This window comes from Maniola hyperantus, chromosome 14 (assembly GCF_902806685.2).
Source record: "Maniola hyperantus chromosome 14, iAphHyp1.2, whole genome shotgun sequence".
NCBI lineage: Eukaryota > Metazoa > Arthropoda > Insecta > Lepidoptera > Nymphalidae > Maniola > Maniola hyperantus.
The window spans coordinates 4,675,211-4,690,650 of NC_048549.1; the positions used below are offsets into that span (position 1 = coordinate 4,675,211).

Here is a 15,440-nt window from a genome sequence, read left to right on the forward strand (position 1 = left end):
CACTATAGCGCCCTCTCACACTTTATATAAGAACTAAATAACTCGATATTTATTTACCTACTTGTATATTTTGTTCGTCAGTTTGTGACATAGCACTTTTTAGCACTCAATTTATGTAAACGTTTTAAGGCACGGCAATAGATGTCGCTACAAGACTGAATATTGAAAACGATAGGTACCGGACATGTGTCTGCGCAAAATAATATGTCGGAGGTACCTACTCTATTTACCTAGATGGTCTACCATCTTAAATATCGAAAACTAGACCATCCAAAACCTATATAGGTAAATAAAAATGAATCACCGAAACGTATTGTACGGGCCGGGCAGCACCAAATTGGATAATTCTTATTTTTGTGTTCGTTATTGGCAGAACAAGGTTTGTATGAAAGATTTGTTTTGGAAAACACTGGTCCCGCCGGACGCGGAAGAAGTCGTGGGCAATAACAAGCACTAAGTATGTAGATACTTACTAATAATAAAACAAAGTAGGTACTTAAACAAAATAATTATTTATTTTAATAAAATCTGTGATATTACTGTCTATCTATTAGTGATATATCTGTAATAGCTTGTATAAAATAGTATTATATTATGTGATAATATAATACAAAAAATCTTTAAAATGAATATAAAACGGAGTGCCAAATATTGTAATATTCATACACTGTGTTAATACTGACAAATTGTAATTTACACAATTTGACACTTTTACATTTTTGAGATTAATATTATATAGGTATTTATTAGAATGGAATAAAACACGTGATATTAATTACAATTTCCATTTCAGTTATAGTTACTATAGTGAGTAGTATAATGTACATGTAGGAGAAACCGGCTTTACTCACGTATTTAGTCGACGTTGACGTAGACGACGCGTCGTCTACGTCAACGTCGACTAAATACGTGAGTCCACGTTAGCCGTCGCGACGGCTAACGTCGACTAAATAGTGAGTAAAGCCGGTTTCTCCTACATAATATAATGGGAATCACTCACGATCATTGACTTATATATTACTTCGTATGTACAGGGTTATTCAACAAACAAAATGGTACCGACTCAGTGGTGCTTTAGCACCAATGCAACCTCAGTGACGTCTGGATTTCAAACAGGTCGATCATTAGTATCTAAGAGGTGGCGCTGATTTATTTGGTTCTAAACCGTGAAAAATTTTGTTCGCTTGACCATAATATCTTGTCATTTATATCGATGCTCACGATAGTTTAAACGCTAAAATAGTATAATGTATTTACCTAAATTGAAATGCATAATATCTGCCGCTTAAAGAGAAACAATCGTTCTTGATTTGCTTTAAAAGAAAATATCTTCTAACGGCAAATACGTAACAGTTTACAACATAATAAAATGATAACAAAAATAAGATCATTAGGTGATAATACCTAAAAGTATCACAAGCGTAAGTATATGAAGTTCCAGTACACAATAGCCCAATGCGTTTGACTGCCGGCCAAAGCATTAATGCTAAATTACGCGTCCTTCAAAATCCTTTGATGTTTGTATGAACGTGCACAGAAAATCTTTTTGAAATCAAAATTTCTATAAACGCGACGGGCGATTTTGGGATGGGTAAAAACTTCACGGTCGCATATGATATTATGCACGTTGGATAATTTATATACCTACCTACCTATAATTTTTCATACTAAAATAAATTTTAAAATCCAAAAAATACCATTGTTACCTATTTCATAGGTTTTAAGTTTTCACTTCTGTCGCAATTCCCCACTGACTGCCAATTTTTAACTTATTTACATACATACTTTCGAAAATGCTAACTATTTTTGGAATACCCTTTTTTCGTAAGTCTCGTTCACACCAATAAAAATTGCATTATGCGTCGAGGTTGGGGAAAAATGGTTTTGAAAAATTGCCTTCCCTGGGCCCTGGAATCTTTGCATTTAGCGCAACCCTAAAACCCCACTATAATTTAAATAATTTGCTTTGCAATTATGTACCGATTAGCTTAAATACCTACTTAGTTTGCAATTTCTAAAGAATGAAGAATTCCATGGTGTTGAAATTTTAGCACGCAAGTCCACCACCCTCATTGCGTTCCAATTCACGTCGTACATACTCTGCCTGTTTCTCGCTTAAGCCCAAACGGGCCACTTCTTGTTCAAACTGGGTTTTGCCACCAACTCCTACTAAATAGCCGTTCAGTCTAGCTGCTAAGTGTGAGGTCTGCAGTTTTGAGGAATCGAGGCCCAAGCTTCGGCAGAGATCTTTGTGCCCTTGCAGCCTATATTTTTGGTGATAGCTGCAAATAAAGATAACAACGCTTAGATTTTGATACAGAATATATAAATTAATAGTAGATTCATACTCAAAAAGCGAATCGACTCATATAATGAACTTATTTATTGGATAGCTCCATCTCACACACATGGTCGCATATTATGAGCCTCATAAGTATTCAATATCTTCCAAAGCCCATTTTAATGTAAAGTTGAAGCCATAAGTATTGATCTTAAGATCAAATTGATCATACTCCAAATGCATTTCAATCAGACAATCAAAGTCATTAATTGAAACGTGATCACGTGAAAACTCCAAGAAGCATACAAACATCTTTACCGTAATTCTGGTTTTCAAGGTTAGTATTGAAAGGGAAACTTTTTGGCAAGAAATTTCCATGTTGTGAAAGACTTCAATAATTAGGTAATTTATCGAGCAGGAGTTCCAATTCAATCCATCAGCCTGTATGCGTCCACAGCTGGACATATAGGACTTTCAAGAGCGCGCCACCAAACCGGTCCTTCCTCATATACCCGCTTCCCGCCACCTTCTTCAGGTCATCGGTCCATCATCATTAGCAGGGCTTATAGCTACTCTCAATAATGAAAAGAAGCGGCTTTGGAAAAAAATGCTTATCGCATAGGAATCATAATAGTAGAGCTTCATTATAATAGTAGAGCATAGTCTGCGATGATGACGATAATGTTATTATACCAAAAAACAACAAATACTCAGGCTCCTTTAGTTTTTTCCACACAATGAAAAACTGGGATGCGTATTGTCTTTGTAATTTGAGTATTGTAAGCTATAAGTATAAGTGGTAGGTAGCTAGTGATTGTAAGGAATACCAATGATATTAGGTGGAGGTTAATTGATACAACTGATACTTTAAGGCTCCAACCCTGACATAATTATTATTGTAATATCGACAATCGGTTTATGTGCAGCAGATTTAAATATTCATACATTGTTGCTATGTAGAGAGGTGTGAGGTAAATACAAAACAGGATCGTCGGTCGTGGCCTAGCGCAACTTTGGAAATCGATTTTGAATTAGCTAAATTACATCAACGTAATGAATAGGACATGTATGCTCATTGCTCATAATAGGTAGTTGTTAATTTTGGAGAACGAAAGCAACAAGAAGAATTGATTAGGTACTATCACTGATATTGTTGTTTGTTGATGTTAAATTCGATTGAACCAAAGAGAAGGTTCCCCGAAGAGGTCTCCAAAGCGCAGCCATTGCACGGACGCTTTAAAAAACGTCCGTGCACGGTGCAACTCATTCTCCTTCCATACGGTCTCCCGGTCAGAGGTGCTAGCTAAGTACCTACCACCAGTTTCTGCCACTCTGTTTTGGCTAAATATAGTGGAGTGAGTGTTTTATCACATTCTATGATTATTATTATTATTAACTGCGACCATAAGTAATTTATTTCGGTCTTGGTCGGATCACCATTTCGGTCCTAAGACAGATTAAGACAAGTCATCCGTTTAGAGATTGTGTACAACCGAATATTGTTTACTACTTTAGACTTTCCTTGTTTATCCTTTTTCTTATCTCTCTAGATATTGGTATAATATTGTGGTGTACATCTAAATAAAGAGTAAATGGTAAACTTACTCTTCTGCTGGATAGAAAGTGCCAGCCGGTGCTATTTCTGTCCTAAGATCTCCATTGCATTGAACTTGCATGGACTTGTGTGACGCCTCAGCCGCCTGCCGCTGTTCTTCGTCGTGGTAGAGGATCATGGATTGGTACTGGAAATTGCGCAAATTGGAAAATTAATAAAATATATTGGATACCTATCGCTGGAAACTTCGAAATACCTACTTAGTTGCACCACTTTTACTTTTTCACATTTTGGGGTTTCAATTTAATGACACCGCGCCGGCCCGCAGCCAGTGGCGGATTTGCCCTGAGGCTCCGTAGGCCCGGGCCTAGGGATCGTTCAATGGGACCGAAGACGTCACAGTTTAGTAGGGTTTAAATCATCTTGGATAGTATTTTAAGCAGATTTTATTATTAGACAAATCTATTTATGTTCACATTGTTTCTTGAATGTCTATTATGATCATGAGGAATGAATAAACGAAATAGGCAGTAAGAATTAATTACATTAACAAAGTGCCGTCTGGTAAGACATGACGTGGATTGTGGATCCTTTCGTTTGGTGTCAAAATTCAGAAAGCAACGCGAATTCTTTACAAAAGCTCCCTGCGACTCGTTTGAAGTCATCTGTCCACCGAGATACTCCAGCGCTTCCAGAACAATGTTTTAAAGGTCATATGCAAAGCACCGTGGTTCACAAAAAATTCCGGAGTGCATGAATACACAGAAATCCCCACGGTAAAGGAGGAAATAGACAGGTCACTTGAGGCCTACAAACAAAGACTTGAGCGTCATAAAATCAGCCTAGCAGTCCAACTTCTGGATGCCAGTAACAGCACGTTCCGCCTTAAGAGGACAAGTTTGGCCAGCATAATATAGTAAGTATAATAATTATATTTCACCTTGAAGGGATGTCACATCGCTGGATGTGCAAAGCCTAAACTGTGAACATTTACGAACCTCCAATCTGTTTATAGTCCAGGGACTGATCGCAGATAGAAGAGAAAGAGAGACCAAAAATCTGTCCACCTAGTGGGAGTTCTAACACCCGTTAATTAGGCGCAATTTTATGTTAGAAACTTATGAAACGTACTTTATAAAATGAGAGAAGACGTACCTACCTGTCTTTTGAGCTTGGTGGTGAGTCCATACTCGTGGTTCGCCCAGAACATGTCCAGCAACTCCTCGTATGTGACGGACTTGGGGTCGAAGTCCAGCTCTATGACTTCGGTATGGTCGCCCCTGTAAATCAGTAGAAAGAGGAAAGTCAGTTAGGTATACCCAAGTATAGAGAACTACGACGCGTTGCACTTAACAGCTTCATACTTCATAGACTGGCTCTTGCTTATAAAATTAATCTATTAGGTACATGGGATGTACATTGTACACATTTCTATCAACTATTTGGACGGTAAGTATATAAGTTTATAAAGCCATGTAGTTGTAGCTAGTTTAGAATGGAGTAGGTAGATGCAAATATCTAATAATATTCTAAAAAGCCAGAAAGGAAAAAGACCGAAACAAGTCGTAATTTTAAAAAATCTCTACTGCTTTGCCAAGAACTAAAAGTAAAAGTAAAATTTTTCACATTTGAAAATGGCGTCATATTATAGCCGACATATTACCTAAATATTTTCAAAAAAAAATAAAGCCACTTCACTTTCACTGCGTGATGTAAGAAGGAGTAAGGACTCTCATGATATTCCATACCTACATCCAAATATCTGTTCAGGCATTTCATAGTTATGGTGGAATAAAGAAACTCACAATACCTACCTATAAATAATTACATGAACCCTGAAAACATAGGTATTGTATAATACACTTCTTTTTTGGGAAGTCGTGTAAATATTACAAAACGTCTATACTAAATTGTGGAATGGTCACCATTTTATGTGAAAAAGATGCCTGAAACGTGCTTTCTAAAACATTATTTCGTAGCTACTTAAATTATAATGGTTTCTAGACAAAGAAATCTATTTTTATAACTTCACGAACAACCATAAATAACACACGTTGTATTTATTTAGATTCCGTGTAAAATGACAATGACAATACACATTCAGTTATAATTAAAATTACATAACAACTTATCTTTAACGTGGAGGGATGTATTTAATTGTTACCTAATTAGAACTCTACAATTAATGATTTATCATTTAGTCAAGAATGAAGGCAAGATATCATTGCGCAATATTAATAATATGATACGTTTATAAACATTACAAATGGTTAAATTACAATAAAATCATATTCTCATCTCATCCTTCACTGCTTGGTCGTCCTTGACTTGTTGAATATTCGTTAAGTATACTAACTCTAAGAAATGCTCGTAATTTGTCGTAAGTAACTAAGTCATTAAATATTTTAGGATTGATTTTGTTTTTTGGTTTCATTCTAGATTAACGGATACCCGGCTTGTGCTATAGGTATTTACTACGCTGAAAAAATCCGTATTTCTTTTTTCCACTAAAACCATCTTCGCATTATTGCCTTTCTAATAAAAGCGGTTTGAGGCACATCGGTTGAATTCTAACCTTTCAAAAATTACAATAGGTAAGTATTTAATGGTTCCGATTCGAAGTTTCATTTAGATTCTTTGTTCTAGCAATCTTCAAGGTCTTTAGTTTTAATTTTTGGCATTTTTATTGGAGGTAAGCTGTAGATGAATACATGAGTTAGGTACTATCATTATAATAAATATTATCTAAGCTATGAGTAGATAAGATATATATAAATAGATAACTTTCATATCACGTGCATTTTTAGGGTTTCCAGCCTCAAAAAGAAAAAAGGAACCCCTATAGGATTACTCTGTTGTCTGTCTGTCTGTCGCGTCTGTCAAGAAACCTGCAGGGTACTTTCCGTTGACCTAGAACCATGACATTAATTGGCAAGTAGGTACCTACTTAGGTAGGTCTAGTAGTAGACATAAGGGGAACAATTTAAAAACCATGAATTTGAGGTTACATCACAAAAAAAATTAAAATCTGTTCATGAACAAATAATAATTAATATTTTCAACTTTTTAAGAAGATAAGATTACTAGACCAAATGGGGTATCACAATATGAAAATGCTTTACCTGTAGGTACATTCTAAAACAGATTTTTATTTATTTTTATGCATTTTGATTTATCATCCAAAATGGCAAAAAATACGACCATAGAACGGAACCCTCGGTGCGCGAGTCTGACTCGCATTTGGCCGGTTTTTTAAATATTTTTTAATAGGTCTTTGTTATTAGGTATTGGCCTGCGCTGAAAATGTTTTTCACATTATGTAAAAGTACTGTATGCACGTGTGTTATTGTCTATTGTTCTCTTTGGGTACGTACCTACTTACCAATAAATGCAGTAGGCAGTAATAGGTACTTTTCAGTAAAAATTGTAACTTGACATATTATTTACACATAAGTATTTTACGTACAATTTGCAATAATTAAATCTAAATGTTATAAAAGGAAAAGGTGACTGACTGACTGATCTATCAACGCACAGCTATTGTAGTATTATATTATATAAAGTACTGTATGGGTCGGGCTGAAACTTGGCATGCAGATAGCTATTATGACGTAGGATCCGCTAAGGACGATGTTTTGAAAATTCAACCCCTAAGGGGAAAATAGGGGTTTGAAATTTGTGTAGTTCACGCGGACGAAGTCGCGAGCATAAGCTAGTTCTAAATAAATGTATTAATAGTTTGCGCAAAGTAACGCATAGATAGTGGTACCTCCTCCACCTACCAAACTACTTCCTCCACCTACCAAAAATAAATTTTTGAAACAACTCTAACTAGATACGACGATTACTAAAATAAAATCTTAACCTTGAGCCGTATTGATCCGTCAGCCTTTTATTCTAGACAAAGAACTTGCTTGCGCAGCACGGGAATGTATTTACCTAGTAGTACGAAATATGAATATACCTAGGTACTTACTCATAATAGCTTTTGGTGATCAAAGCCAGGTACAACCATCGATATAAATGACAAGATATGGGCAAGCGAACAAAATTTTTCACGGTTTTGGAACCAAATAAATCAGCGCCACCTCAGATACTAATGCACGACCCGTTTGAAATCCAGACGTCACTGAGGTTGCATTGGTGCTAAATAAACATTTTAGGACCAATGAGTCGGTGCCATTTTGCTTGTTCAATGGCCCTGTCCTTACGAAGTAATATATAAGTCAATGGGTACAACATATAAAACCACAACAACTCTGGTATATTCCCACAATAAAACATAACCACCCCCAAGTGGATAAACATCGCTCAAGGTGGTGATCCATAGGCGACACTCGTGTCATGTAGGTACATATTATCTAGTATCTGTATCAGTATCAAACTTCAACAGCTTAACGAATAAGCATAACGGACTGAAATCCGAAGGGTCAGCGGTTCAAACCCCACCCGTTGCACTATTGTCGTACCTACTGTACTTATTTTCCGCTTAGTTGGAGGGGAAAAGAGTGATATTAACATAAGGGCTAATATTCTTTAAAAAACTTATAAATAATTAAATAAATAAATAGCCATTTATTTCCAAAATACATAATTACAATTGTTATCTAAGTAGGTACATTATTAGATTATTTGTTATCTGTCTAGTTTGTAAGATCTATATAAATTTCTTATGTCATTGCTTCAATTAAATTATTATACAAAGTTGGTAAATTATTTATTAAAACTAAATTAAGTTATTTCATTGTTATTATTATTACTTTCCATTAATAGTATTAGTTATCAAAAAATTTAAAAGATGTAACATATTATTTAAAACAAAGGATGCACCTATTATTTAGTTTGGTTGTATTAGTTTATATTTTGGGTACCCATCTTTGGGTGGAGGCCTCCTCCATATTGCTCCACTGTGATCTCTCCGTGGCGAGTCTCGTCCATGTCGGTCCTGCTACATCCTCGATGTCGTCCCTCCAGCGGGCGCGCGGTCGCCCACGCGGCCGGGTGTGGTCGCGCGGCCACCAGTGTAGTACCATCTCACTCCACCGACCGTCTCTTGCCCGAGCGACATGTCCCGCCCACCTCCATTTAAGTTTACATGCGAGCTCCGCAGCGTCAGTAACCTGTGTTCTTTTTCGAATATCCAGGTTTCTCTGGCGGTCACTTAGTTTTATGCCCAACATGCTTCTTTCGGTCGCCCGTTGAAATATTTGTATTTTACCTATTATTCGCTTTGTTAGCGCCCAGGTTTGACATCCATATAACAATGTTGGGAGGATTGTAGAGTCCATTGCCTTCTTCTTCAAAGATAGTGGAATTTTAGACTTAAATATATGTTTCATCGACCAATATTTTCCCCAAGCAATCTTAATTCTTCTTTCTACTTCTTTTACAGGATGGTCAACGAAAGATATGCTTTGACCGAGATAAATGTACCTTTCCACGTAATTACCCAACGGTAATCCAAGGTCAAATTATTAATTATTAAAAAACTTATCCATAATAATATCATCCGTAGACCGCATAATAAAAAATTGAGAGCAAAATAGTACCTAGTATCATCGTACACGAGCTATAGGTAGATACCTAGGTACATGATAGATAAAAATCTACTCCACAATGCCCCATAGGCTTTTAGATACACAATTATAATTTAATCCCGATGGTCTCGTCGAACGCTTCTACGTTGTCAGAAAATTGACGATCGTAAAAAATCATACAGGACAGACTTTGTAAATCTTTTCGCTTCACATTAAGTTGGAAAAATCAGTAGACAAAATGTTACCTAGTACTCAAATGATACTCACATGTTTCTATAATGTGGGTTCTTCGTGGTGCCCCCAGCATAGCCGACTCTAGTGCGGATGATGCCGAGCGTCGCGCCGAAGAGAGAATCGTTCGACCAAAAACAACCCATGCCGAATGTGGCCTTCTTCGTGGGTATATCGACATCATGGAGGAGTGTGGTCTGCAACAAAAGCATCCTTATAAATGTGGAAGTGATGTGTCCATCTGTCTCACATAATGATAGTCACTGATGGGCTGATTAAAGGTTCACGACCCATCTGCTTAACCCCATTTTTCCGTGGTACAGAATACAGAGATCGCTTGCACCTCGAAGGCGAACGCTACTTTTTTTTTTAATTTATAGACTAGCGCTTGGCTGCAATCAGACCTGGTGGCAAGTGATGATGCAGCGATGGAACGCGCTTGCCAAGAAGATGCCTATTCACTCTTGACTTGAAGGTACCCATATTGTAATTGGAGGGGAAAACTGATGCTGAAAGGGTGTTGCAATCTTAGCGGTGCGAACACCTCAACAGGCAATTTACGGTTAAAGAACTTACGCCGATGTTCCAAACTTTGTAGTTTAGAAACTTACCTAACAGATTCTGGAAAATCAAATAGTTTCCACAGGATTAAAAAACATAAGTAGTCCACGAGGAAGAAGTTGCGGACATCATCTATTGGTAAATAAATAAATAATAATTAGACTTCAAATATTGTGTATGTACTTAAAAAAATTGATTACTATTTAATACCTACCTATAATTGCTAATTATTATCACTTATAATATTAATACCTATAATTGCTAAGCCCATGCTTATCAATTACTTCCAGGAAGGTATTAATTTTTTTATCAAATTTTGGTGAAAACGGAAATCTGATACTTTTGCACTCTGACCGAAAAAAAATCTACTAAAGGTACTGTAAAAGATTCTCCCTCTTCCTATGAGAAACAAGTTGACCGAAAGCCCTGTAATTTTAAAACCTAAATCTAGTAGTATTATATCTAGTTATTTTATTTATAGCAACATCGATAGAAATGACAAGATATGGTCAAGCGAACAAAATTTTTCACGGTTTTGGAACCAAATAAATCAGCGCCACCTCTTAGATACTAATAAACGACCCGTTTGAAATTCAGACGTCACTGAGGTTGCATTGGTGCTAAAGCACCACTGAGTCGGTGCCATTTTGTTTGTTCAATAGCCCTGTCCATACGAAGTAATATATAAGTCAATGATCAGCAATGACTCTTATTATCCATCGATCAATGACATAGGCTACGAATAAAGCATTGTCATCTACTACACAACGGAATACGGATCTGCTATCATGACTTGAACTTCAATAGCTCATTTGGAACCTATCGTAAGGTCATTGATAGTGGCAATTGCGTTTAATTGTTATTCCTACAAGTCACAGTATACACGTATCATTATTTGGCAAACAAAGGTTTGACTAATTGCGTAACGTCGTCTTATCTTGCACGGAAAACTCGTGTGAATAAAACTGTTATTTTATTTTATTCAGATAAATACATATTGACTGTGATAGCCTAGTGGTTAGAACGTCCATATTCTAATCGGAGGTCGAGGGTTCGATCCCGGGCACGAACCTCTAACTTTTCGGAGTTATGTGCGTTTTAATTGATTAAATATCACTTGCTTTAACGGTGGGACATCGTGAGTGCATGCCGTATTATTATTATTATTATTATTATTATTATTATTATTATGTATATATTATGTTATGTAATATATTATTAGCGATCTCTAGTACCAGGCAACAGGTTTGAGATTGGTGGACTGGGCTATTACGCAATCATTCCGAAATTTAAGAGTTCTGTAGGTTTCCTCGCGATTTTCAGTTTTGCCTATAAAGGCTCGACTAGGAAGCAAACCTACGAGCCCTTGACGAGCATCCAAATGTTTTTATCAGAAAGGTTATTACGGCTTTAATTTAATTGTAGCATGAAAATTTATCTTAGCGTTAAGTTTTATGAGATCACATGAAAGATAAAACGATTAGCCCATGAAATGAAGGTCTGCCTCAAAGTAGATTAAAAATCAGATTATTTTGATCAAAGTTGTTAGAGTTGTAGAGAGAAAGAGTATTAAAATCGTTGCGGAAGCATAACGCCGGCTCCACAGGTTGGCCCAAAGCCTGGCTCCAACACTGTTCGCCCAATTTATGAATCGAGAAGTTAGCATTGGCCCCAATACTCGCACCAACGCGCAAGGTAACCCCCTGGCCACACTATGCTCCTAGCCTGTTCAACACTTTATCTCCGCGAGTTGCCGCGATATTTCCCTTTCTTTTGTATTTTAATTTTATGACGTAACCACGCACAAATCCTTTCTTAGGGAAAGGATTTTTGGAAATTCCATCCCTAACGGGATTATTAAATAGAAATCCATACTAATATTATAAATGCGAAAGTGTGTCTGTCTGTCTGTCTGCTAGCTTTTCACGGCTCAACCGTTCAACCGATTTTGACGAAATTTGGTACAGAGATAGCTTGCATCGCGGGGAAGGACATAGGCTACTTTTTATCTCGGAAAATTAAAGAGTTCTCACAGGATTTTTGAAAACCTAAATCCACGCGGACGAAGTCACGGGCATCCTCTAGTATATAATAAAATTCCTATGGAAATATGGTAGGTATTTAGGCTTTCGGATAGGTAAGTGAAGAAAAAACTCCACTCTAGCGAAGCCGGGGCGGGACAGCTATAGTTAGTGACATTATTGACGGGAATCCAAGCAATTAAATCATCTTATCTTGCTTTAACGGCAAAGGAAAACATCGTGAGGAAACCTGCATGCAGTGCATCCGCATTTGGCTAACGTGGCGGACCAAGGCACAAGCTTTTAGCTATATGTATGCTTGTTTTCAACAGACAAAAAGCTGACGCAGATATATATATAGGTATGTCGGTATCACGTTGAGCATCTATCAGTTAACTAACAGTCGCAATTTTGATTGCAGTCGGCCGTGTGACCAGGCTATTTCGGTGACCGGTGTGATCAATTGGTCCACTTCCCTTGAGGCACAAATAAGTCGGATTGCGGGTAGTTTAACATTGTAAGCGATAGGGCCTTGGATGTGTCGTTAACATCGGAAATCTTGTAAAAATATAACTACTTACCTAGCTGTCAGATTATAATTAGGCTGAGTCCCTTAATTACTACCTACAAAAATAAAAACCTATGATTTTTCCTTAAGTAAGTAGGTACTATTTTAGGTATAGGCAAACAAATTACATGTTACTTTTCACCAATATGCGTGCTAATAAGGCGCTATGACGTTCTAATAAGGCTCCAGATTCGCTCGTAGCTTTCATTTCAAGTTTGCGTTAAAATTATCACGACTATTTATCTTACAAATCCAACAACAGACAATCGAAAAGTGTAATATTTAATTACCTATAATAAATTTTGAATAAATTATTAGGACTTATAGCACAAGTAAAGGAATAAACCATAACACCGTGCATTGGAGGTTACATCACTCTAAAAATAAAATTAAAATGTGTTAAAATTTTCAAAGTAAGATAATACCAAGTGGGGTATCATATGAAAGGGCTTTACCTGAATATTCTATAACAGATTTTATTTATTTTTATGCATAATAGTTTTTGATTTAAAGTGCAACATGACGAAAAAAATACCCGAGTACGCGGAACCCTCGGTGCGCGAGTCTGACTCGCACTTGGCCGGTGTTTTACCTCGTAAAATCGGAGTTCCCACGTGGCTTTTAAAACCTAAATCCACGCGGCCAAAATCGCGGCCATCAGCTGTTACGACTTAGGTCATAAAATTAAAAATAAAAATACAGCAACAACAAGCAAAGGTTATAAAAATAAAAACCCGGCCAAGTGCTAGTCAGGCTCGCGCAACGAGGGTTTCGTACTACAGTCGTATTTTTTCGACATTTTGCACGGTAATTCAAAAACTATGAAAACAAACAAAAAAAACAAAAGAAACAAAAATATCTTACTTCGAAAGTTGAAAATACTAATTATTAGTTTATGACCACAATTTGATTTTTTTGCGTGATGTAACCACAAATTCACGGTTTCAGATTTTTCCCCGAATGTCTGCTAGAAGACCTACCTAGTGCCAAATTTTATGATAGAATCATGACGTCAACGGGAAGTACTCTGTAGGTTTCTTGAGAGACCGACAGACAGACAGACAACAAAGTGATCCTATAAAAGTTCCGTTTTTCCTTTTGAGGTACGGAACCCTAAAAATAAGAGAGCAACAAGTTCATCGTCCCACTTTCATTCGCAAAAAACTTTCATCATCAAACAAGTTAGCAATGGCAATTTACATTTCGGGGAATCAACTCATTATAAATACACTCACGATTACAAGGCCAGCGAGGTCACAAAATTAATCGCAATACCTACCTATAATTTGTAATAAGTTAAAATTCATTTTTTTTAATTTTAGTTCTTTTCGTTCAAGATCCTTTTTCTCAGGAAAGTGTGGACAAATCAAGTTGAAATTAATATTATAGGTCTATGGTCCCTTATAGCTGTAAAAAAACCAAGCTTCAGGGTCTACGGAACTACGCAATTAACACGCCTATTTATGCCCGCATATTTTGACGTGTTTGACACTCTTGGGATGAAACAAGTTCTCACAGAAATAGTGAAAAAATACTTGAATCCTTTCAAGGTACCGAACCCTCGATGCGGAGTCCGATTCGTACTCCCTCGATTTTTGTCTGGTGGGAGGCTTCTGTCTTAGCCATGCCGCCAAGCGATTTTGCATTCCGATTCAAAGCCGCGTAGAAATTGATTAGGTGTGTACCTAGGTTTCATATTGTGATTTCATAAAACTATAAATAACATCTATAAATAAAAAAAAAACTACCATATCCCTGCCCCCTTCCAAGTTAAGCTTTCGAAAAAAAATTATATTAGTACTCGAGGGTTAAAGAAGCTACTTTTCGTACCCACGGGAATATCTTACGTGAGTTACGCCTATGACAATAAAATATGAGTTCGTGAAACAGGGTAATTTTCTTTTCCTTTTTACTCTTGACAAACAAACAAACAAACTTGATCATAGTACATTCAAAATCTAGTAGAAATTAGGTATAGGTATATACCGTATAGGTAACTACGCACACAATTTTCATTTCAGTGAAGATAAATTAACAACTAATCATCACCCACTGAAAACTATTTAAATTTCATTCACCACAATCTTATTCCATGATTTAAAAAAAGTACTCACGCTCGTAGGTGGCTTCATGTTGCCGACTCTTCTGAGAAAACTCAACATACACGAGGTAGAAACGAGATTACTAATTGGAAAATGATTTTCCGGCGTTTAAGCTGAATCGTTGTCCCCGCGTGTCCGATACGTATACTGCTGGGGAGTGAAGCCGAGAGCACGTCTGTGTAATGTGGCCGTCCGGCGAACACTCAGCTGACTCAGCACTGTCAATGCCGCACAGAGAGCCGTAATCAACTACGTATTAACGTATATGCCCGGTTGGCTCGTAAAATACGCAGACGCGATGGCTCTGGCGACGTTGGCACTGTAAATGACGTCAGCGTTAAAGCTGCCTTTTCATCAGGAGTATCCGTTAAGCATTACAGGCGACGTTTCTGTAAAGGTTTACATGCATATTACATAACATTGTGACAGTTAGTTTGTCCTAATTTAAAAGAGTTTGCTTTTCGCAGTAGAATCTCCTTTCCGAACCGGCGCGGTGGTAGTGTTGATTTATATCGTAAGCCAATAAGAAATAAATAAATTTATTTCATTTTCAAAAGTAAAATTCGATTGTAATAAAGAGCACA

At 36.9% G+C, this 15,440-nt stretch overlaps 1 protein-coding gene across 1 annotated transcript; it reads right to left on the bottom strand.

Annotated features, from left to right (window-relative positions):
* Window positions 1–493: 493 nt before the first annotated feature.
* On the bottom strand, window positions 494–15,080 carry MsrA (methionine sulphoxide reductase A). Its single transcript, XM_034975169.2, has 5 exons — window positions 14,869–15,080; window positions 9,641–9,801; window positions 4,996–5,116; window positions 3,887–4,023; window positions 494–2,282 (listed from the first exon to the last, which is right to left on the bottom strand). Exons 1-5 carry the CDS (start codon window positions 14,914–14,916, stop codon window positions 2,048–2,050), a joined length of 702 nt encoding a protein of 233 aa, XP_034831060.1. The 5' UTR covers window positions 14,917–15,080; the 3' UTR covers window positions 494–2,047.
* Window positions 15,081–15,440: the final 360 nt, after the last annotated feature.